Source organism: Epinephelus lanceolatus, chromosome 4 (assembly GCF_041903045.1).
Source record: "Epinephelus lanceolatus isolate andai-2023 chromosome 4, ASM4190304v1, whole genome shotgun sequence".
NCBI lineage: Eukaryota > Metazoa > Chordata > Actinopteri > Perciformes > Serranidae > Epinephelus > Epinephelus lanceolatus.
In genome coordinates, this window is record NC_135737.1 from 41,019,642 (window position 1) to 41,041,798 (window position 22,157).

The 22,157-nt window shown below is 41.5% G+C and overlaps 2 protein-coding genes across 3 annotated transcripts; one reads left to right on the top strand and one right to left on the bottom strand.

Annotated features, from left to right (window-relative positions):
• The first annotated feature begins 8,283 nt into the window (after positions 1-8,283).
• On the top strand, positions 8,284-14,310 carry LOC117259453 (TRPM8 channel-associated factor homolog). 2 transcript variants are annotated; one of them, XM_078167312.1, is made up of 13 exons: positions 8,284-8,361; positions 8,568-9,328; positions 9,446-9,659; positions 9,926-10,208; positions 10,498-10,799; positions 10,962-11,136; positions 11,279-11,373; positions 11,881-12,091; positions 12,300-12,536; positions 12,707-12,930; positions 13,128-13,241; positions 13,714-13,981; positions 14,049-14,310. In XM_078167312.1, exons 2-12 carry the CDS (start codon positions 8,682-8,684, stop codon positions 13,963-13,965), a joined length of 2,754 nt encoding a protein of 917 aa, XP_078023438.1. In that variant the 5' UTR covers positions 8,284-8,361; positions 8,568-8,681; the 3' UTR covers positions 13,966-13,981; positions 14,049-14,310. The 2 variants fall into 2 exon arrangements, with proteins under 2 accessions (XP_078023438.1, XP_033486678.2); XM_033630787.2 differs by having other exon boundaries at positions 13,714-14,309.
• A 27-nt stretch (positions 14,311-14,337) lies between these two features.
• Positions 14,338-22,096, bottom strand: LOC117259454 (endonuclease domain-containing 1 protein). Its single transcript, XM_033630788.2, has 6 exons — positions 21,993-22,096; positions 21,715-21,831; positions 21,533-21,633; positions 21,212-21,326; positions 16,679-16,835; positions 14,338-14,963 (listed from the first exon to the last, which is right to left on the bottom strand). Exons 2-6 carry the CDS (start codon positions 21,811-21,813, stop codon positions 14,572-14,574), a joined length of 864 nt encoding a protein of 287 aa, XP_033486679.1. The 5' UTR covers positions 21,814-21,831; positions 21,993-22,096; the 3' UTR covers positions 14,338-14,571.
• Positions 22,097-22,157: the final 61 nt, after the last annotated feature.

Genomic DNA, 22,157 nt, shown 5'->3' on the forward strand with positions numbered 1-22,157 from the left:
TTTCGAAGTGTTGCATAATACTTCTTTTGAAAATCTGGCATATTTCAAAACTTTCTTAGGAACACGGTTTGCAGTTACAGTAAGTCAGTGAGTTACAGTTTTGTGGTATTTGTAAGATGAGATATAGCTGAGAAGCATGGTTCAGTGTGTTTGACTAATCAGTGCATACATTTATTAATGATGCAGAATAACGTAATGCTCAAAAAAAGGATATGAGAAACATACACTGAAGCAAAAACTGTTTTTGCAATATACAGGGATATGCATACTCATCATGATGAAACAACTGATGATGAGGATTATATTTTGGGGAAGTAAGTATGTGGAGTATGTGGAAAGCTGCATCCAGTGTCCTCATGCAAGTTGCAATGACTATAAGACAATAGTTTGTGGTTCTATGCTGACCAATTTTGTGTTTTTTTTAGTTCTAGTAATCGGGCTGCTGCAGAATTATTTGAAATAGGCTCCATTAAAGGATTTAGCAAAAATTAAATTCTTGGTGTTTTGTGAAAAAATACATGGAATATAAGGCTTGGAAAAGTGATCAGTCTAATATAGTACTCCATAGTACAATCACTGTTTGTACTTACACCCAGTCCCCAGACACAGCATCAAGCTTTGAAGTTAATTTTACATAGTGGTCAAATGTGGAATTACAATGTCTGGTTCTGTCACATGATGATGCCGCGCCCAAAAAGACTTTTTCCAATAGACTAACATTGTGAAACAGACATACATTGTTTTGAGTGTCAAAACCCCCATGAAATGACTTATTTCACTACTAGTATTTGATCCTTTTGGTTTGATAACATTAGAAAGTCTAGAAGAGCCACACAATGAAATCGTTTTTATCCCCATTCAAGTTACTGGAGGGCTAAACTGGAAGTTAGCTGCCCAGCCAGCAGAAGTCTCTGGTGCACCCGCTCTATGGGCCCCATGATGCAGACGATCTGGGTAATTTCATACCATTTTTTGGCTTTATGAACAACAGAGCAACTTTTATAGGAATGAAACACTCTCTTCCAGCGCTCTATCCAGTTCTCTCTAGACATCCATGACTTATATCTATAAAAAGTAACACACAATGATTTGTATATAACCCACCAGTGCTTATTTGTAAAATTAGAATTAGGGGAACACTTTGGGCCTCTGAGAGAGCAGTGTTCCCCCACTCCCAAAAGTGGCACCCAAGCCGCCTCACTGCACAACTCCGAATGGAATGGTTGTGACATCTAGTGTTGTCAAAGTACCAAAATTGGGACCCACGGTACAATACCAGTGAAAGTATCATGGTTCTGAGTAGTATCACAATACCACAGCAAAAATGAGGCAGATGTGCCTTTTGCCATTTATAAAAAGATAAATCACTTTTCTATAATACATGAATGATATTCCAATGGAATAAATTACTTATTGACTTATTCATACTTCAAAAACAGCATCAATAAGTGATTAACATAGGGGGGATCAAAATAAAATAAATACATAAAATAAAAATCAACCAGCCACCCTCCTCCCCTGACAAGTAAAGAACAGACCCTCCATAAGTAAAGAACAGTCCCTAAAGTGCGGTGAGGTTTGTGGGCCGTTACCTGCCACAAAGAGAGAAATAAGAACGGGTCGTTTCTCCTCTGACACGCCACATACCTGTGTGCCGCCACGGCTCGGCTGTCCAGGTACTACTGGGCAGTCATGACACCAACGTAAGAGGAAATTAGGCTACTGGACCTGGAGTCGGACTTCTCTGTTGCTGGTAAGCGACAGAGAAGTCCGACTATGGCGGAGCCACCATAGGCTATTTGACCGCCGTATTCCTGTCTGTAACCCCCGTTCAACCCACAACCGGCAGGATTCACCTTTCGTTTCTGCTGCTGGTTGAAATCTGTACTGGCACAGCGTGCTGAATGATTTATTTTGCTCACACAAAACTATTTTTAGTCGCAAATGTGAATTAAATGCTCGCACGTAGAGCTCTGTGGAAAACACATCACTGCTGACAAGTAAAAATAAATAAATAATAACTTTCACTGTTCAAAGATACTCACATGTCTGGAAAACAAACCACTACAGCAGCATACTGAGTGCCAGGTGGCCAGCACTTGCCGTTTGACCAGCGCATGGACACTCACCCTCTTGCAATTGGACTTTGAACTTATCCCACAGTAGTGGTACGTGAGGCACCGTAGTACTATGGTACCCTACCCTGCAACACTAGTGACATCAGCCAATACTGTATGTAGTTTTTAGATGTGAAAAGTTCTAAACCCATGCAAATTAGTTCCGGAACGCACCAGGGCCTTTTCTGAAAAGATCCTGGTATGCGTTCCAGTACATTCCGGCTCAAATTAAGCACTGTAACCCACTATATAACTATTTACTACTATACTACTACTACTACTATTACAACTATATTTATTTACTATAAAAGTAAATAAAAGTTTTGTTTCCACTGAGGGAAATGGTTTCAGCTTACAAAAATAGACAGGAGGCTTGCATCGCTGCAATGTGTAGTTACATTCCTGGGGAGGTGCACATCAGGCTATGCCATAGCCATAGGTACAGCGTCAGTTTGACTCAAAAGCATAAATCCTGCTCAAAGAGCGACAAAGTCTTTGTAGGAAGGTGGTTGGAGATGTGGACAGGTCAAACAAACACAGGACTTTGACTCAGGAGACTGGAGTTTGTGTCCCGTGTGAAACCAAAAGTCAGCGTTGAGTTATTTTAAGTTATGTATGTTTCTATCAGTACAGTCATTGAATCATTCTTTGGAATAAAAATCTGCTTGCAGTTACTGTGAGTCAAACAGTAAGTTACAGTGTTGTGGTATTTGTTAGACGAGGCAAAACTGAGTAAGCATGGTTCAGTGTGTTTGACTAATCAGTGCATTGGTTTATTAATGATGCAGAATAATGTAATGCTCAAAAAAAAGGATATGAGAAACATACATTGAAGCAAAAACTATTTTTGCAACATACAGCGATATGCACACTCATCACAAAGGAACAACTCATTACTCACTTCATTACGATAAGCCTTTAACATCCTGCTATTCTTCAAACGTTTTGTCATAATCAATTATCTGTCGAAACTGTTAAAAAATAATTGTTCTCTTTTTTTTTTTTCGTTTACCCCTATTATGTTTATGGGGTAAGTAGGAACCCCACCCATTTAAGAATGTTAGCAACACAGTGCTGTACTTTCTGTTCACAATGTGCAGGAAGCAGCTAACAGAAGGTAATGTTGTGCTTGTCTTTTTGGTTGTTTTGTTATGAAAGCGTTTTTGTCGCTGTAAAAACATGTAATTTTAAAGCAAGAAAATGATTAGTCAGATTTTATTTTATATTTCTTTTTGTTATGATCCTGGGTTTTGGTTTCATATCCTGTTATCTTGTGGACTTTGTTTCTCCAAACGGTGTCTCCAAACAGACCTGAGTCTCTCTCCTGTTCTCACAGAGAGGAGAGAGGAAACAACACTTTTTTACAAGTTGCAAAACAGTGATTCTTTGGAATATGACTTTTTACAGATAGTTATTGCACAATGCAGATCTGCGCAGTGCAGTCACTACCTGGTGCAAGTACAATGGCAACAGGTGCAAGGCCTGAAGTGATCACATAATAAGCAACGAACTAAACTACCTCAAAGGAGTGTTTTTTTAACAATAATGTAAATGAATAATTGAATATTACTTTATCACTTTTTTTCTGCAAATTATTTGCTTTTCAATAAGAAAAACGTTGAACATCAGTTGTGTTTGCTTCAGAGACTCTCCTGTTCACACAGAAAGGAGAGAGGAAACAACACTTTTTTACAAGTTGCAAAACAGTGATTCTTTGGAATATGACTTCTCACAGATAGTTATTGCACAATGCAGATCTGCGCAGTCACTACCTGGTGCAAGTACAATGGCAACAGGTGCAAGGCCTGAAGTGAACACATAATAAGCAACTAACTAAACTACCTCAAAGGAGTGTTTTTTTAACAATAATGTAAATGAATAATTGAATATTACTTTATTTATCACTTTTTTTCTGCAAATGATTTGCTTTTCAATAAGAAAAACGTTGAACATCAGTTGTGTTTGCTTCAGAGACTTCACGTTTCTACAATCTATCATTGGTCACGTGTAATTTTTTTAATAAGATCACTTATAAAAGGGTAATTTTTTGTGTGTTTTAGAGGAAAGTGTGGACATTCAGTGCCTTTTAAATCAATAGTGGTATGTTGCAATCAGTTACTTCAGGCACAGGAAGCCAGTGCAAAGCTCTGAGACCTGGGACAGCAGTGTTCTGAATAAGCTGCAGAAAGAAACTATCAAAATAATCAATATTCCTAAAGATGAAAGTGTGAACACGTTTCTAAGTCTTGCTGAGACATGAGTCTTTTAAGTCTTGCTATGTTTTTAAGGTGGTCGTAGATAAGGCTGATTTATACAAATTATATTCAGTGCACTGTAAGAGTTGCAAATTGTAGTCTCTGCACAGTCAGTTATGATACAATGACTAAAACTGTGCTTACTGCACAATGCAAATGTTTTGAACAAATACAATATGAAAACAGATTTATGATTCATTTTACTTCTTTAAAATGTTCTGATGTGATCAGATGTTCCTTTAACTCTCACTACTCATAGCACATGAAGTGTACAGCTTATATGAAAATACATATGAAACAGTGCAGTACAAGAAGCTTTTCAGGCTGTTAATGGAGGGAACATCCACTTTGTCTGCCGGAGACCAGCATGAAATACAGCAGATGAAATGTGGAATCATTGCATTCAGATAACCTTGGATGCCTAAATAGTGAATAACTTTATAATACAATATTTTGTCATTCAGCTAGCCACAGAGGATAGCATACACTCCAACTGTTTTCACAGTCTGAGTTGTACTCTCCCTGAAAGAAGTCTAATCTTGTGTAAAATCAATGACATGCAACTTAAGGTGAATATACTATATTTGATATGGACCTTGAGTGCTGAGCCTTTATACTAATTTCAATAAAACTTGCTACAAGCAAGAAACAAACTAAAACGATAAAAAGTGAACTTCAATTTCCTTTTGTTGGAGTCAGTGGTCTCCCCCCTTGTGGCCCAATTATTAAAAAATGCATGCTAAAGTGCCTTCCTGGGAGCCAAACTGCACGCTAAAGTGCCCTCTTGGCAGCCAAAATGCCCTCCTGGGAGCCAAAGCGCATACTAAAGTGCCCTCCTGGGAGCCAAAATGCCCTCCTGGGAGCCAAAACACGCGCTAAAATGCCCTCTTGGAAGCCAAAATGCCCTCTTGGAAGCCAAAATGCCCTCTTGGGAGCCAAAACACACACTAAAGTGCCCTCTTGGAAGCCAAAATGCCCTCTTGGGAGCCAAAACACGCGCTAAAATGCCCTCTTGGGAGCCAAAACACGTGCTAAAGTGCCCTCTTGGGAGCCAAAACGCCCTCCTGGGAGCCAAACTGCGCACTAAGGTGCCCTCTTGGCAGCCAAAACGCCCTCCTGGGAGCCAAACTGCGCACTAAGGTGCCCTCTTGGCAGCCAAAGTGCCCTCCTGGGAGCCAAAACGCACGCTAAAGTGCCCTCTTGGGAGCCAAAATGCGCACTAAAGTGCCCTCCTGGGAGACTAAATCAATCAATCAATCAATCAATTTTATTTATAAAGCCCAATATCACAAATCACAATTTGCCTCACAGGGCTTTACAGCATACGACATCCCTCTGTCCTTATGACCCTCGCAGCGGATAAGGAAAAACTCCCCAAAAAACCCCTTTAACGGGGGAAAAAAATGGTAGAAACCTCAGGAAGAGCAACTGAGGAGGGATCCCTCTTCCAGGACGGACAGACGTGCAATAGATGTCGTACAGAACAGATCAGCATAACAAATTAACAGTAATCCACATGACACAATGAGAGAGAGAGAGAGAGATGCAGGTACTGACAGTAGCTTACAACAACATTATTGAAAGTAATAATATTATAGTTATAGTTCTGGCTACTGTGGTACAATATGTTGAAAGTATGTATTAATATCTGGCAGTATACATGTGTGACAATAGTCATATGTGTATAATAACAGTAGATGCGCGCTAAAGTGCCCTCTTGGCAGCCAAAATGCCCTCCTGGGAGCCAAAACACACGCTAAAGTGCCCTCTTGGGAGGGGAGGACCCCCAGACCCCCCCAGGGATTTATTTCTTTCATACATCCATGTCTCTGTGTGTTATTCACAGTCCAACGTTGAATCTACACAGTTCTCGTGGATGCTGATCCTAACTACAAACTAACTTGAGTAGTCTGTTTTAAGGCTATATAATGTGCCATTTGTATAACATATAAACATGTCTAAAGTGCCCTCGAAAACACGCAGAACTTAGTGCCCTCTTCAGTGGCTGTATGTGCCCTTTTTTTTCTTTTCGCCCCTGCCCTTCAAAAAGTCTGTGCATGCCACTAGCTGGAGTTTGGTTGATGTCTAGATGCTTTTACTAAGAGAACAAGTTTGAGAAAGAGGGACTATACTGAGAAAAGTAAAACACAATACTGCAAATGTGACATTACAAACCACTCATTTACTTCTGTTATTCTAAAGAGTTCACAAAGGGTTCACTAAGTGAGAAGTGTCTACGCAATGTCTGCTGTCCCACATGCACACATATTCATGTTGTGATTGGCACAGTAAAATAATACAAACAGTACAGTTATTAAAAAGCATTTATATCTTATTTTCATTTATACTATTTATACTTATTCAGCTGTATATGTGTGTATGTGCATAAGCCACATGAATTACAATGACCTTACTGTTTCAGTGCGTTTTCTCCAAAAACAAGCATCATTTTTATAATAATTCAAATTTTTTATTTGATTTGATTTATTTATTTCAAGCATTTTTTTTTAAAAAAAAACAAAGAATATATTGTGGAAAAAAAATCCTACAAAACAGATCAACAATCATGAACAGACTAAGTAAAATTTATTCGTATAGCACTTCTTACAGAGAGAACTCACAAAGTGCTTCACAGGTTTAAAACACAAACCAAGAATACATACATACAAACATACAGAGACACAAAATGAAACAGCAAAACTAAACCACTTAAGACAAGTTGAAGAATGCCTGCCTATACAGGTAGGTTTTAAGGTGCTTCTTAAAACATCAACAGATGCTGCGACTCTCAAAATCTGTGGGAGGGCATTCCACAATCTGGGCGTAATGGACTCAAAGGACCGGTCACCTCTAATTCTGAGCCTAGTGCGAGGAACTGCCAACAGGCCGTGACTGGCCTGACCATGAAGGGCTCTATATGTTAAAACAAGGATTTTGAACTGATCCTAAAGCTGACAGGAAGCCAGTGTAGGGAGGCCAGGACAGGAGTAATATGGCAGTTTTTGGATGATTTGGTAAACAGCCTGGCAGCAGCATTCTGCACCAGTTGAAGGCGATCTACAGAAGTTGTACTGAGACACATGAAAAGAGAACTGCAGTCATCCAGATGTGATGACACAAAGGCGTGAATGATCATTTCCAGTTCCGCATGTGATACAGCAGATCTCAGTTCATGTACAGGTCAACGCATGGATGTGTTTATTAAAGTGCTCTAACCTTTCTCAGGTTAGAGCGGATGTTTGAATTCAGGGACCCAATACAGCTAGCCACCTTAGAAGCAATACAGTCAGGAGTGACAATAAGGACCTTGGTCTTAGCAGCGTTAAGCTGGAGGAAATTGTTGACCATCCAGTCATTAATTGCAGACAAACAGTCATGCAGTACATTCAGACTGTCAGGATTAAAAGAAAAATATCAATAGGAGTAGGAAGACACTTGACTAGCCCTACCTCCCAGGCCCAAGCTATACTAATACATCACTAATCAAACTATCACATAAATACACTCTCCTCACTATCAGTCAACCACACATTTACACCACTGCACCTCTTAATACCTGATAACTACTAATACCTTTTCATAAAACAAATACAAACATACGAATTGAGAATACCGATAACGGTGTCACCCTGAGTGCACTCCCAGCAGACATTGTGTAAACAGTTCTCTCTTAGCAAACCAGTTCTTCAGAATCACAGAGGCAAAGTTTGTTACTGTAATATTCTGAAATACGTTAAAATGACAACATTGTGGTTACTTTTCCTCAGTAAGTTCCTCTTTCCAGGATGTTGGCAGGTCAAGTGGCCAATCTACCTGATCTCATCCATCCTCTCTTTTCTCTCGTCCCTCCCCTTATTCTCTGTCAATTTTCCTTTAAATAGTCCCCCATGTCCTGCTCTTTCACTGTCTTTCTTTAATCTGGTCAGACAGTGTTTTGTTTGGAAAACTGCTGTGCCTCGATCCAATTATTTGACCATATTAACTTTTAGGTAAAGACCAGTGTTTGTTTTATTTCTGTAGTTTTTGGATTAAATTTAAACCTACAAACTCTTGATCTTTAATGGATCGACAACTGCTGATTTGTATATTTTTCCATTTCTGAACCAACTGTAGACATTTTAACATTATCTTTATTGTTGTAAATGTGTCAAACAGTTTATGTTAAGCTCTGTTAATAATCTTTCTGTTCCCACAGGACAGCCTGACTGACACATCACACCTCTGTACAACTGTTTACTTTCACTCATTAACGTGATTTAAATCTGTTCCACCCTCTTCATCCAACCTTCCAAGCATCAGTTGTTTCATCATGTCCACTCAGCCCACCCAGTCCTACCACAACGGGGCCTACATGTCCCTGATGAAAGGTTTAAAAGAGCTGGACCTCCGGGGCTCCAGTGTTCCCTGTGACCTGGTGCTAACTGGAGACAATGCCTTTCCTTTAGCAATCAACAGCCAGGGCCAGGTCCTGATGGCAGCCTCTCTGTTTGGCCGTGGGAGGGTTGTGGTCCTGGGTCATGAGGCCTACCTGTCCGCCTTTCCTGCTCTGGTAGAGAATGCTCTGGCCTGGCTGAGAGGAGATGGCTCTGACAACCTGTCTGTGGGGGTCCAACAAAACAGCAAGGCAGTTGCTGATAACCTCAGCAAGTCTAGCTTCCAAGCCAAAGTTGTTGAGGCCTTCAGTGACAAAGTGGGGCTTGGTGTGTATGTGACAGATGCCTACAGCGTGGGTGCAGATGTGAAGGAGCTGGTGGCATTTCTGAAAGCTGGAGGAGGAGTGCTGATAGCAGGGCAGGCATGGCACTGGGCTTCAACTCATCCTAAAGAGAACACAGTTCTGCAATTCCCAGGGAATAAAGTGTCTGGTGTGGCAGGGATCTACTTTTCTACAGATTATGGGAATGCAGAGATCATACCTGTCCACCCTCAGATCCCATCCTCATGGAAGACTTTACGGTAAGTGTATATTCCTCTTTCATGTTTGTGACTGAATCTAAATGGTTTGTAGTTTGTTCTCCTGTTTCACCCATCTCCCCCTGTGTCTCTCTATCCCTCTGCTTTTCTCTAATACAGTCTTGGAAAAAATTTTGAAGATGACCTGGAGTTCTTACTCCAGGGGATTTCAGAGTTTGACTGGGCAGATGCCCTGTCATCTGAGGTTCTGGTCCACGGACCACTGGCCTTCCCCATTGGTACCACTGAGGATGGAAGGGTGTTCCTGGCAGGAGGCTACTATGGGAAGGGACGAGTCATTGTGATCGGACATGAAGCACTTCTGACAGTAGAGGTGCAGTCTGAATTAATGGTCTTACAGTGTCTTTAAATGAACAGAGAAGTCTGTTTTGAGTTAAATTAGGCATAAAATTAAAATTCCCCCGTGTGTATTGTGTATTAGGTGTGAATACAGTCTGTCATGTCTTTCCTAAGATCTTTACTTAAGGCTACTTGTGGCTGGTTATCTGTAGTGTGCTAAATTAATCTTACATTCTATTCTGCCAAACCATTTGACATCATTAACTACTGTCTCTTTTGAAATGCTTCTTTTCATTACAGAAACTGGCTCCATTTTGGACCAGTGCCGTTGATTGGTTGGACCAGGGCAGGAAGGGGGTCATTGGTGTTGTGCCAAACCTCAGACTTGCCAGCAAGTCCGGGTTGAAGCATGAGGAGACAATGTTCAGGAGAGACCTGAGTGTATTTGGGTGTACAGTATGGAGCAATGGTGATGCAGAGGAAATCCAAGACTTTGTAGCACAGGGAGGAGGCCTGCTGATTGGTGGGCACACTTGGTACTGGACATACACACATTCTGGAAACCCTATGACGGAAACCACAGGTATGATAATGCAGATCAAGAGTTGATGATATAAGATAATGGATGTTTGCTTTGACACTTATCAAGCACAAGCCTGCCAATTCAGAGCCATATAATGACTTCCACTGTGCTAAGACAGCAACACATTTGCACTGTCTAATTTAATTGAATATAAACACAACTTAGGCTATTTTGGTTTCGTTGAATGTTGATTCCACAGTTCATTCGACCTGATCTTTAAAACCGTAACCATAAAAGATGGACCATACAACCCAGTAGATAAAGTCAGACTTGTTGAACTGTGTTTCAGGGAACAAGATCCTGAACAAAATGGGCTTGAGCCTGACACCAAAAACAATTGGAGGAGGTTCCTACAAGGCTCCTGTGCCAAGCCAGGCCATGAAGGACACTGGCCACTTCCGCCAACGTCTACGCCGCTTTGCTGCTGATGTTTTCCAGGGTGACAAACTTGCCAAGCATGAGGAGGACGACCTTAAAAAACTGGCCATGGAGTGTGAGTACTTCTTGAAGTTGGAGGCTCATGACAGCTACTCCTACAATCATGTGCTGTCCATCCTCACTGACGTGTTGAAGAAGTCTGGCATGAAACCGGTGAGCAGTGAATTACTTGAGTGTTTACTATGAGTGTTTTGAGTATGTATATAAAGAGGGTGCCTCTGCTCTATCAAACAAGTCATAATAAGTACTGCAGGCTACTGCATAAGACAACAAACAGATCTGTTTTATAATCATTCATATACACTTTATTTCAAGGTGAGTGAGAAGAACCCTGTGAAGAGTCCCAGAGATCACCTGCTCCTCAGTTTGGGGACGAAGGCATATAAAGTGTCCCCAGATCGTGATGCTCTCCTGCCGTACCTCATCGAGGTGGGCCCTCCGATGCCTATCATGGAAAACCAAAGGATCAGGATTAATGCCAACACGGCAGGTCAGTTGTTGTGAACAACTGTGCAAGATGATTATGTGATAAACATGCAGACCTGTAATTTATCATAAAGAATAGATAAAATCTCTCTTGAGCCTTACATGCCCCTCTGAGTGTAACGTTTGCTGCTCTGTATGTGTGTCAGGAGGGGACGAGTGGATCAGCACAGGTCTGTACCTTTCTCCTGGTATGAAGACTGAGATCACCATACCAGCAAACATGGTCAACAAGAGCTGGCAGGTACGGTGCACAAAATACAATATTTGATCAGTTCATGATGTGTTTGTCAATGTTCTGCTAATTCAGACTATTCTGTCAATATAGCCCAAAATAACGATTATATCTCAAAGGGCTTTATAATCTGTACAGTAACACTACCTTTTACTTATTTATATTGAGTAAGACATTAATCAGTGATATATATCAATACCAGACATATCATTAAATTAAAATATCAATATTCTGATGAGCGCTTTTACATTGCACGGCCATTTTATGAGTTGTTTAAACGTTAACAAGCCTTTATAAGGAAAGTCACTGAAGATTTATGTGACAGCTTTAAAATGAAAGGTTTTTCCTTTAACCTCTAAAACCTCTCTTCTCTCTGTGTTCTTATCTCACATACTGTCCCACATACCTCCAATGCTATTCTGTCCAGTTTTATGTCCATTGACATCTATGGAAAAATCAAGTAGACTTTTCCTAAAGGTTTTCAAAGCAGTAAATATTATTCCATTTCCTCCTCAGATCCAGATCGGCTGTCAATCAGACCACCTGGGTCATGCAGAGTTAAAGAGAGCACCATCTGTTGTTGAGCGATTCGCTGTTACTGCAGAGAAGATGCAGGTGTGGAACTTGTGGGGGGGACTCATCTACCTGGTGGCTCCACCCAACACAAAGGTGGAGGGGGCAGAGGTGATAGTGCAGAAAGCTGTAGCTGCTCCCTATTACAAGTCTGGTGAGTGTCGCTGTCTGCTCATACTCCTCAAATGTCTGTGTGAAGAATGTAATGCATATCATGCAGCAGTTATAACCCTGTTTGCTGCCTGGGAACCAGGTTCCTGGTCCTGTTTGTACGTTCTATTTTTTCCAATATATTGACAGCCCATGGTTCGATTAATCTGTTTTTAATTTCACCCCCACCAACACCCACCTGATCACTTCAGGTGTTACAACAGCAGCAGAATGGTCGTCGCTGCGCACAGCTCCTGCACCCTGGGCAGAGTTGGAGTGTGACAACATCATCATAAGTGCACCGTCAGATTTTGTTCGAGGCCTGGAGCACCCTGAAAAGGTGGCAGCGGTATGGGATGAGATCATGAAAGGTGTCACTGACCTGGCTGCCATACCACATAAATTGCCACGCAAAGAACGCTTTGTGGCAGATGTGCAGATTTCTGCTGGTAAGTGTGTTTTGTTGTCACATTCTCACACATTCAATCAGCTGCATTTCTCAGCCGCATGTGCTGTAATGGTGAGAATGGTGGGTCTGTTATTTGAACCCTTAAAACTATTTATAAATGAATAAGATTTAAGTCATATATCCTGTGTGTTTACTGTTCTCTCCATCCAGGTCTGATGCATTCAGGCTATCCTGTCATGATGCACACATATACTGTAAGTGAAGTCTTCAGAGTAGGTGATGACAGGACTGTGGTCCTGTGGGGTGAAATTCATGAACTGGGACACAACCAGCAGAGAGACCCCTGGGAGTTCAGACCACACACCGGAGAGGCCACAAACAACCTGTGGTCAGTGTATGTGCATGAAGAGGTGCTGGGGATCAACAGGGAAAAGGTAGTCAGTCAGTTTTGCTTTGGCCAAATGACCAGGCCCAGAAAAGCCAGGTTTCTAAGTGTCATTGTGTATTGTGACACATTTTTATATTAACAGACAACCACTATTTATCTCTTTTTGTGATCACATGTTTCTCAGTTCTGCTATTTCCCCTCAGTTAACATTATAATATAATGAGTGCTATGTCTTCAATGCAGGCTCATCCAGCTATGATCTCAACAGAACGGAAGAACACTGTAGACCATTATGTTAAAGGGGGCAGAAAACTCAGCGACTGGTATGTGTGGACGGCCCTGGAGACATATCTGCAGGTAAAAGAGAATTACTGTATTTCAAAAGAAACATGGTGAGGAAAGTTTGTGGAGAAACAGCCTCTCTGCTCTTAACCTGGGTGTTCTTTGGTCACTGGAATTCTGTGCTCATGATGGATGGTCCATAATGAACATCACGTTCAGGCATAAGGTGTAAACGGGTTGTAGGGCTGACTGTGGAACATCTTGCCAAGACGTCTTTACATTAATTTTTCTTAAGAGGTCTTTTGTGTTGGACAAGAAGAATTTTAATATAGTCCCGCTTGTTAAAGATGACATAATTATTAAGTTCATCGCTATCAATCCAATAGTTGTTCAGATATCTCACTCTGGACTGAGCCCCACTGTCATGTGGATAAAGTTGCCTCTTATGACTTTCCTATTTTTTTGTTAAATTGTTAACTCTCTCATTAACTTCCATCAATCTACTGTCTAGTCACATTGTCTTCGACCTCTGTCTCCTTCCATGTAGCTCCAGGAAAAGTTTGGCTGGGATGCCTTCAAGAAGGTGTTTGCTGCCTACCACAAGATAAGCAACTACCCCAGTGACAACGAGGGAAAGATGAACCTGTACACTGAGACCTTCTCCCAGATTGTTGGGAAGAACCTGACTGGGTTCTTCAAAGCCTGGGGCTGGCCCATAGCCACAGCCACTGAGGAGAAACTCTCCAACCTGCCTCGCTGGAGTGACCACCCCATGGCTAAATATGACAAGAGCAACTGAGGAGAAACTCTCCAACCTGCCTCGCTGGAGTGACTACCCCATGGCTAAATATGACAAGAGCAACTGAGGAGAAACTCTCCAACCTGCCTCGCTGGAGTGACCACCCTATGCTTAAATATGACAAAAAATTTAAATTGTAGCTGATTAAAAGTGCAGAGAGATGGGTGTTAGTTTGGGATGTAATCATAATACACTGGGGTTAGGGTTAGAGACACATTGCTTCTTGGATGGTATACTGTAATCCTAAAGGAGTGGCTCAGCTCAAAAAACATGACCGTTGATTTTGTGTTTGTAAGACAGACACTTACTGTGTTTTCAGTTGTGTATGTTGCTATTTGCCTTTATGCCAATAAAAAAGACACAAGCAAACAGTCACTGTATCACTCTGTTCTTTATTTTGATTCCTGATTTTGTGGTTGAATAATAAAATAATAAGGGATATATTAGTGTTAAAACTTAAAACTGTTGACAACTCAATTTGTTTTTACTGTATTACCACGCTTGAATTCATGCTTTAAAAAAAATCTTTGTGGTTATACAAATGTCATGTAATATTAAAGATCAATGGCCCCTAAAATTCCTCTTTCATCGTCTATTTGTCATCTTTTATACCCGACAGTTGTTGTAAAACAGCTCCCCTACTGGCTGATTGGAGAACTGCTGGAGAAATTCTCCCAGTTCATCCAAAGAGAGTTTCTCCACCCAGTTGTCCTCTGTGTTCCTCGCTGTGGCACCACCGCTGTGAATCGGTCTGCCGTTGTTGTCGACGCAGCAGTAGGCATTCCACAGATAGTCTGGGATGTTGACACGCTTCACGTTGTTTTTCACGATCCAGTTGTCAGCAGAGGGAACGGCTCCAACCAGCACGTAGGCCTTGGAGCATTTTTCCCTGAAAAGGTCAGTGAGCTGGGACTCGTGGATCCTCCAGGCGTTCTGGTTCAGCTTGGGGTTCTGAGGAACCACGTTGGTCAGGGTGAAAGTGGCATTGCGGCTCGGGACTGTGAGAGATAGGAATGGAGAGTTACAGAAAGCCATGCAAGAAAAAAAAATACAGTTTAGTAATGCACACTTTAGTCAACAAAAACTTTATTTCTATTTGCTGTATTGCATGCACCTGAGTGGAAAGTGAGAGAGTACACTTCTCTGCCCTTCCATGCGCCTACATGGAAAGCCTAAGGCAGGGAGAGCAGCAGCAAAGACCCCATGGGAACAGATCAGAGCAGTATCGATGACAATTATCTGTTATCTTGAATGTAGTGTCTAATACCCTTAACATTCAACATTTGCTTACATATTTAATATTTAAAATGGCAAAACTGAGGAAAACCACATGGTCATGCACAAATGTCATTTTCTAATTTTATTCCCTCATGATAATGATTGTTTTAATCTTGTGATAACAATCTTTGGATTATAAAAAATGTAGTGCATGCAGAATAAGGAATCATTTCACAGCAAAAATATTCATATCATGATCTTAAGTAAATAAAACATAAAGTAATTATAAGAAATTCCCTTTTGCCTTTGTAAAATCTATAAATATAAAACGGACTTGGCAGCTAATAATTAAGTACGGTGGCATATTGTATATGCATGCCACCTCCTCCATTTTATGTTTATGTTATGTTCTCTATGTTTTATTACAAATGCAAAGTCACTTACTCATCACTGCATTCTTTATGAGTTGGTGGGTTGGACATCATTGACCACTCGCAGACAACAGCACTGTTATATTTTTATCTATAAAGCAACACTGGGCAAACTTCCATCTGCTCCCTTCTGTGTGTCAGCTCTGGTAGTTACTAGCTACACTCCACCAGGTGGTTTCTTTTTAATGTACCCAGGGTTTTAACAGATCTAGGGAAAAATGTATTTTCCTATTGTGCACCTTGGACATGGAACAATCTTCAAAAAGATCTAAAATTAGAAACATTTCTATCCATTGATGCATTTAAGGTCACCATAAAGAAACTGGTGAAAGAAACGTGCTTATTTCTATTGAGAGGCCACTATGTTTGAATTGTTGTTGTTTTATTGTGATTTTTTTGTATTTTATGTTGCATTTGTTGCATTTTAAATGTTTTTTGATTGGCTGCTACCTCGGCCAGGTCTCTCTTGTATAAGAGATTTTCAATCGCAATGGGACTCCCTGGTTAAATAAAGTTAAATTAAATAAATAAATAAAATGTATCTGCATGTCCTCTGGCATATAAACTCCTCCTTGCGATTTAAAATTGAGATGAGATTCCAAGTATTTCTCTGGCTGCAGCCTCCCCTAGCTGCCCTATGGTTGCTTTGACAACAGACGCCACAGACACCCAATTGATGACACCATAGAAACCAGAAACCATAAAGTAATTCAACCTTCCATGCTTCTGAGTAACAGACTGATGCAAAGATTAGCTATTTGTGACTTTCCCTTCATCCTGTTGTATCACAGCAAAATACGTCTAAAATGCACTTACATATGTGTCTGTGAAATCTGGAAAGTCATGGAAAAAGGTACAGTTTATTATTAACTGGACTGAACATCAAACAAATAAATGAATCCCTCAATTCATTACACTGATTTAAAGCAGTAATCCTTTACTTCTCTCAGAAGTCTGTGATACTGTACATGACCCCTGCTGAACTCAACCGACAGCTTTGTGTGGTGGCTGCTGCCACCTACTGACCTCACTCCAAAAACTCACCCATTTTCAACCTCCATTACCTGCATGGTGTCCATTGGGGTTGAGGTGACCACGGTCAAAGCCAGAGTGTGTGTAGTCCTCATTCAGAGCCTGTTTCTCTCCCAAGTAGACCCCAGGGTGATCTTTACCCAGCCAGTAGCCATCCTTCATCTCTGCTTGCCAGGACATGTCTACCAGCTGTGAGGTAAGAAATTCTCAGATTTAAACACATGCAGTTTGTCACTGGGCCTCATATAAAATTGTTTACTGAAAGATAGCAATACAATATGTTTGTGGTTGATTCTTTACAACCCCAATTCTATCAATACAATCATTATTATACTGTACTCTCCATACTTGATCAATAAAAGTAAATACAATAAAAAGATTAAAAGCAATACATGCAAAATACTATTAAGTAGAATCAAGACATAATAAAAGAATGGTTGAAAGATGATTAAAAGATGAGTAAAAAGATGACATTACATAAAAGCAAGTGTGATTTTAAGTGATTTAAAGGGGGTGACTAATTCTGCAGGCTTTCATCTTTAGATTTAAGCCCCGACTTGGGGACAGCCAGACGCCACTACCAGGGGCGAAAATCCCATTTCATAGTTGGGGGGACAATAAACAGTAAAATTTTAGAGAATAATTCCAGGGGGGGACAAGGAAAAAAAGTTGTAGCCTGTCTTTTATACAGCATCTTTTACCGCAATTTGACTCTTTAATCCTCTCTCTATCTCTCCAACAGGCAGGCATAGGACCTTTCTTAGCACCGGCTGAGTCCACCTGCACATGTCCAGATTTAAAACAAAATGATTGAAATCAAATTAACATGTACACATCGACAACAGTCAGGTGCAGAGCAGGACTCTGTCTCCCCGTGCGCAGTAGTGTGAATATTTATGCTATTAAGTAAACGGAGAAAACATGTCTGTCATTGTTTAATAGCAGCAAAACAATAAGGCTTCATTCATCAAAGAGAGAAACTCGATCTCTCTCCTTCTCTCCCTCTTTTTGCTCTGGCTCAGGTGTGTGGAATGGATCCGTCGTCTCTGGCTGGCTGCAGGAGCAAACCGTTTTGTTTGTTTCGTTTTTTTTTACCGGCAGTGAGATAACCATTTCCTGCAATTAAACTGGTGAACTGGTTTATAAACAGTGTGCTGTGAGATCTGCCGCTGCGCACCTCAAAACCGTGTGTAATAGTCGCGCGTAATGACCGCTCCTCGTCAGTTAAACTGCACGTCTTTCTTGTTTGTCTCACTGACAGGTGGAGAGCCTACAGATATTAACTACAAGCTGCTCCGCCACTGACTGCTCTTGTCCTGTCCTCTCCCTCTTCTTTCTCTCCTGTCCTCTCTGACTATCACTAAACTCTGGCTTTTGAACAATGCAGGAGAAATGTTGCAGACAGTTTATATTATCAGCCTGGGCTTGGGGCTTGTTGTAACAGTAAATGGGATGTGTTGTAACTTTTGTAAGTTAAACTGTGTCTGTGTGAGCGTACATCTTACCCCGTGCGATGTGGGCAGCCGGGTCCAGCCACACGCTGCTACTGCTGCCAAACAGCCCCGCCCATTGGAAAGAGTGTGGGATATACCACTACTAGGAATGGGAGGGGGGGACTAAATCTTTTAAGATTTAAATAGCACATTATTGCGCTTTTATAATGAGCACCGCTTACATTGAGCTTTTAATAAATACTACTGCATTGTTCAAAAATTATTAATTGTGTCTCAAATTATTCTTGAGGGGGACAGCTTTACTGAAGGGGGAGTCATGTCCCCCCTGTCCCCCCCGGGATTTCCACCCCTGGAGGATCTAAGGCTACAAACTGGGTCATACGGAGTAAACATATCCACCATATAGTTTGGGGCCAAAGCCAGAGGAGTTAAAAGTGATCAGTGAGATCTTAAAATCTATTCTAAAACGAACAGGGAGCCAATGGAGGGAAGCCAGGATTGGGTTGATGCAGTATCATCTCTTAAAACCAGAGAGAAGCCCAGCTGCCGAGCTCTGAAGGAGAGAGTTACAATAGTCAAGTCTAGAGAAGGTAAATGTGTAAATGACTTTTTCTGGGTTCTGGGAGTGTTGGTTTAATTTTGGAGACAGTTCTAATTTAGAGGAAGCAGTACTGGACAATTTTTTTGGTATGAGCTTAAATCTGATGACAAGCTAAAACAGCAGTGGCTTTTTGTGTCACCCTATCTCAGGGGAAGGTATGTCTGTGAGTCGTCTGCGTGGTAATGAAACGATACATTGTCATGTTGGATTATTTGACGAAGTGGGAGGGTGTAGGTACCCTTGGCTAAGTCCTGCCCCCTGGACACAGATTGGCCAATCATAACGTAGCATCAGGTGACTCAGACTAGGATCTGTCAACAATACAGTTGTGCTGTATTTCAGATTTCCTTCATTTCCAGGCTGGTTTTGTGGATTTGGAGCTAAATGTTGTGCCTGGGGCACATTGTGTATACGTTGTGATACTCGTTACCTGGAGAGGTTGGAAAAATATACCTTTCTTCCCTGTTCCAAAACCAAAATCAAACCCTGAAAAGTGTAGGGTTAGCTAGCGAGCTACTGAAGATATAGCCTACTGAATGTATACACATGCTGCTTTTGCTTTTTAATGATTATAACAGTGAAACAAAGACCGACCCTGCTGTACAGGAACCAGTGAAGGGAAGCAGGGAAACTTTGCTGATATTCAACCAGCTGTGTGTCATCGCAGTGTGTGCAGATGAATGTTGTTTGACTTCCTCCCGGAGATCCCTGCCCATCTGTCGGAAGCCAAACATCGTCATCTGCACACACTGTGATGCCACACAGCTGGTTCAATATCAGTGAAGTTTCCCTTTATATTCATTGTCTTATGTGGCGATCAGCAGTGATGTGGTGGTTCACTTTTACACTGTGATCTGTAGCTTATAGTTCGGCTTTAGCTTCTAACTATCTTTGTCTTTTTAACCTGTTGTTGCTGCTGAGTCAGTTTGACATCCTGGATATATCCTTCAAACACAGACCGTAGACCCCTCTGTCTGCTTCTCTCTGGAATCACTCTTTCATTTCTCCAAAAATATGATAATATTTCTTCAGTTTGTTACAGTGTGGGCTACATGCTTACTCTGACAGCTTGACTGAGCATCACAAAGGGGCGGGGCTTAGGGAAAGGTCAACAGAGTGTGCCAGGGCTGACGTCAAAACCCGGAAGTTTAGCATCGCGCTGGTTCCCGGAAGAGAAAGTGAATGTGATTTTTCCATTGCGTTTTGGATTATGTCAGAAAATAAGCTCTGTGGCTAACACAAGTTTATGATACAGGTTTTGTTCAGCAAGATAATCTTCACATATGAACACCTTTCATACCGCATTTGAAGCTTAAATGCGATCGCCAGAAGTAAAAAGCTAACGTTAGGCTTTAACAGACTACATGATACTCCACGGTCGCATGACTCTTGATGTCACCGCCACTAAGCTTTCAACTGATTTTGGCCGCTTTATTTTAAAAACATTGTATAATGGGGAAATTGGACTGTGTAAAGGCGCTGTATGTAAGAATGTGGCCAAAACGGTTACTGCGCTCAAATTAAAAATACTGCCGCAAGTCATGTCCGCCCCCCCTCCCCTACAGATTCGAGGTTGCTGGACAGCGGCACGCTGGAGACTGATTTGTTTGCCCACGGGCGGCTGCCGTGGCAGGGCCGCGTCACCGCGTCCTCGATCTTCGGTTTTCCAGCGGACCGTTCAAGCAAGTCCGGCTTCTAGGCTGCTAACGCTGCTGCTGGGATACAGCTGAGGAGAAGCCGGCTGCTCATGCTATGTACTGGGACACTGCTAATGCTGCTTGCCGTGCTGCTGTAGCTCAGTCGTAACTGTAACTGATGCTGAGACTCTACTGACTGCGTGCCTGGTAGACGGCGGTGGGTGGCACAACAGGCCAAAACACAAATTCAAAACATAAACATGATTTGTGGACCGCAAAAAAATTTTTTAGATGCAAATATTCTGGCTGTACTATTGTTGTCGGTAAGATCAGTATGTTATATGAACATTATTCCTTAGTCTCTGTGACATATTAGGAGGATTTTATGACTATTTGCTTTATATTTCTTACATATAGCTCCTTTAAGCTAAATAAGAAGCTGTAATGGCGGACTGCCAGCACTCTCGCCTGTTCGGGGGTGACGACAATTAATGTCCCCGACAGGGTTTGTAGTCGTATTGAACAACTTGTTAGCAACCGCCTTTTTACGACACGTAAAAGCTTCAAAATTCACAAGTAGGGTATTTACTGACGTGTTATATGTCGTAGAACAAAACCTGAAACTCACTTAAGCTTTTGTTAACCACAGACCTTATTTGAGGCATTTTACCAAAATCCCATTCAAAAAACGTATTGACTTTTAGACGAGAGAACCAGAAGTGCTAAAAGCGCTAACGGAGTTCCAGGTTTACTGGCACACTCTATTGGACATAAAATTGAACCTTGGGGAACACAACAGGTAATATGAGCAGAAGAGGAGGAGTAAGTACGAATTAAGAACAAAATATACTAAATGCATCACAGTACACGAACCTGAGGCTCTACAAACCACCTTCTCTCCCTGCCGCCTCCATTGCTGGGCTGGAATTGATAGGCAGAGTAGACAGCAATACGATGGTTGGTGTCGTACAGTGTGGAAAAGTGGTACCTGGTGGTGCAAAGATCAACTATAGTGACTTAGAGATCAGTAGTATTGCAATGAAAATTGAGGAGTAAGAAATATTAAGTGCTGAAAATGATCAGATTTCCTGAGATTCAAGTGAGTTAAGTACAATACAGTTGGATGAAGTTCACATCATAGTGCCAAATGCTGTAGTATAGAGGTCTTAATTCCACTCTCTGCCCTTTCCCTACCTGTTGACGAAGCGCTGACAGAGACGGGCAGCACCAGGTGTAGATGCCCCCCACTCTGGCACCTTCTCCTTATAGAAATACTTCATGCATTCTGGCACATCCTGGGACAAAATAACAAAAGTGAGTCACTTACTTCACACACACAGACAAATTTGAAATCCCTTAGAGTTACAAGGACACACCTCAAAACGTTCCACAACATCTGCATGGACAGAAAAGAGGAGCGAGAGAAGAGCACACAAAGTGACCAAGGTTTGCATCCTGGACAAAACCTCTGCCATCAGGTATTCTTGACTGTCCTGTGGAGTCAAGTAGAAATAAATGAGTACATATTTTATTCAACAAGGCAGTGTATGGTTTAAACACAACCAGTAAACACGGGTCTCTCTCAGATTAGCCCTGCACAGGATCACTTTGGTTGTGCTATCTGTGTTTGTACGTCGTGTGTATTTCCACTCACCTGCTGGTGCGCCAGTCTGCTGCCACAGCCCACACCTGAGCACAAACTGGCTTTTATATGGGACTTCTCCTCCCCTTTCACCTTGTTCTTCCTCGCCTTTTTTTCTGAACTCCTGTTAACACGTGATGTTTGTGTGTGATGTGGAAACCAAGAGTGGAACAATGA

Coding starts and splice junctions, on each gene's coding strand:
- LOC117259453 (XM_078167312.1), top strand. CDS start 8,682: ATGTCCACTCAGCCCACCCAGTCCTACCACAACGGGGCCTACATGTCC. Junction 9,329..9,445: donor TCCTCATGGAAGACTTTACG/GTAAGTGTATAT, acceptor TCTCTAATACAG/TCTTGGAAAAAATTTTGAAG. Junction 12,092..12,299: donor TGCTCCCTATTACAAGTCTG/GTGAGTGTCGCT, acceptor TGATCACTTCAG/GTGTTACAACAGCAGCAGAA.
- LOC117259454 (XM_033630788.2), bottom strand. CDS start 21,813: ATGGCAGAGGTTTTGTCCAGGATGCAAACCTTGGTCACTTTGTGTGCT. Junction 21,327..21,532: donor TGTCAGCGCTTCGTCAACAG/GTAGGGAAAGGG, acceptor TTGCACCACCAG/GTACCACTTTTCCACACTGT. Junction 14,964..16,678: donor CCCCAATGGACACCATGCAG/GTAATGGAGGTT, acceptor TATCTCTCACAG/TCCCGAGCCGCAATGCCACT.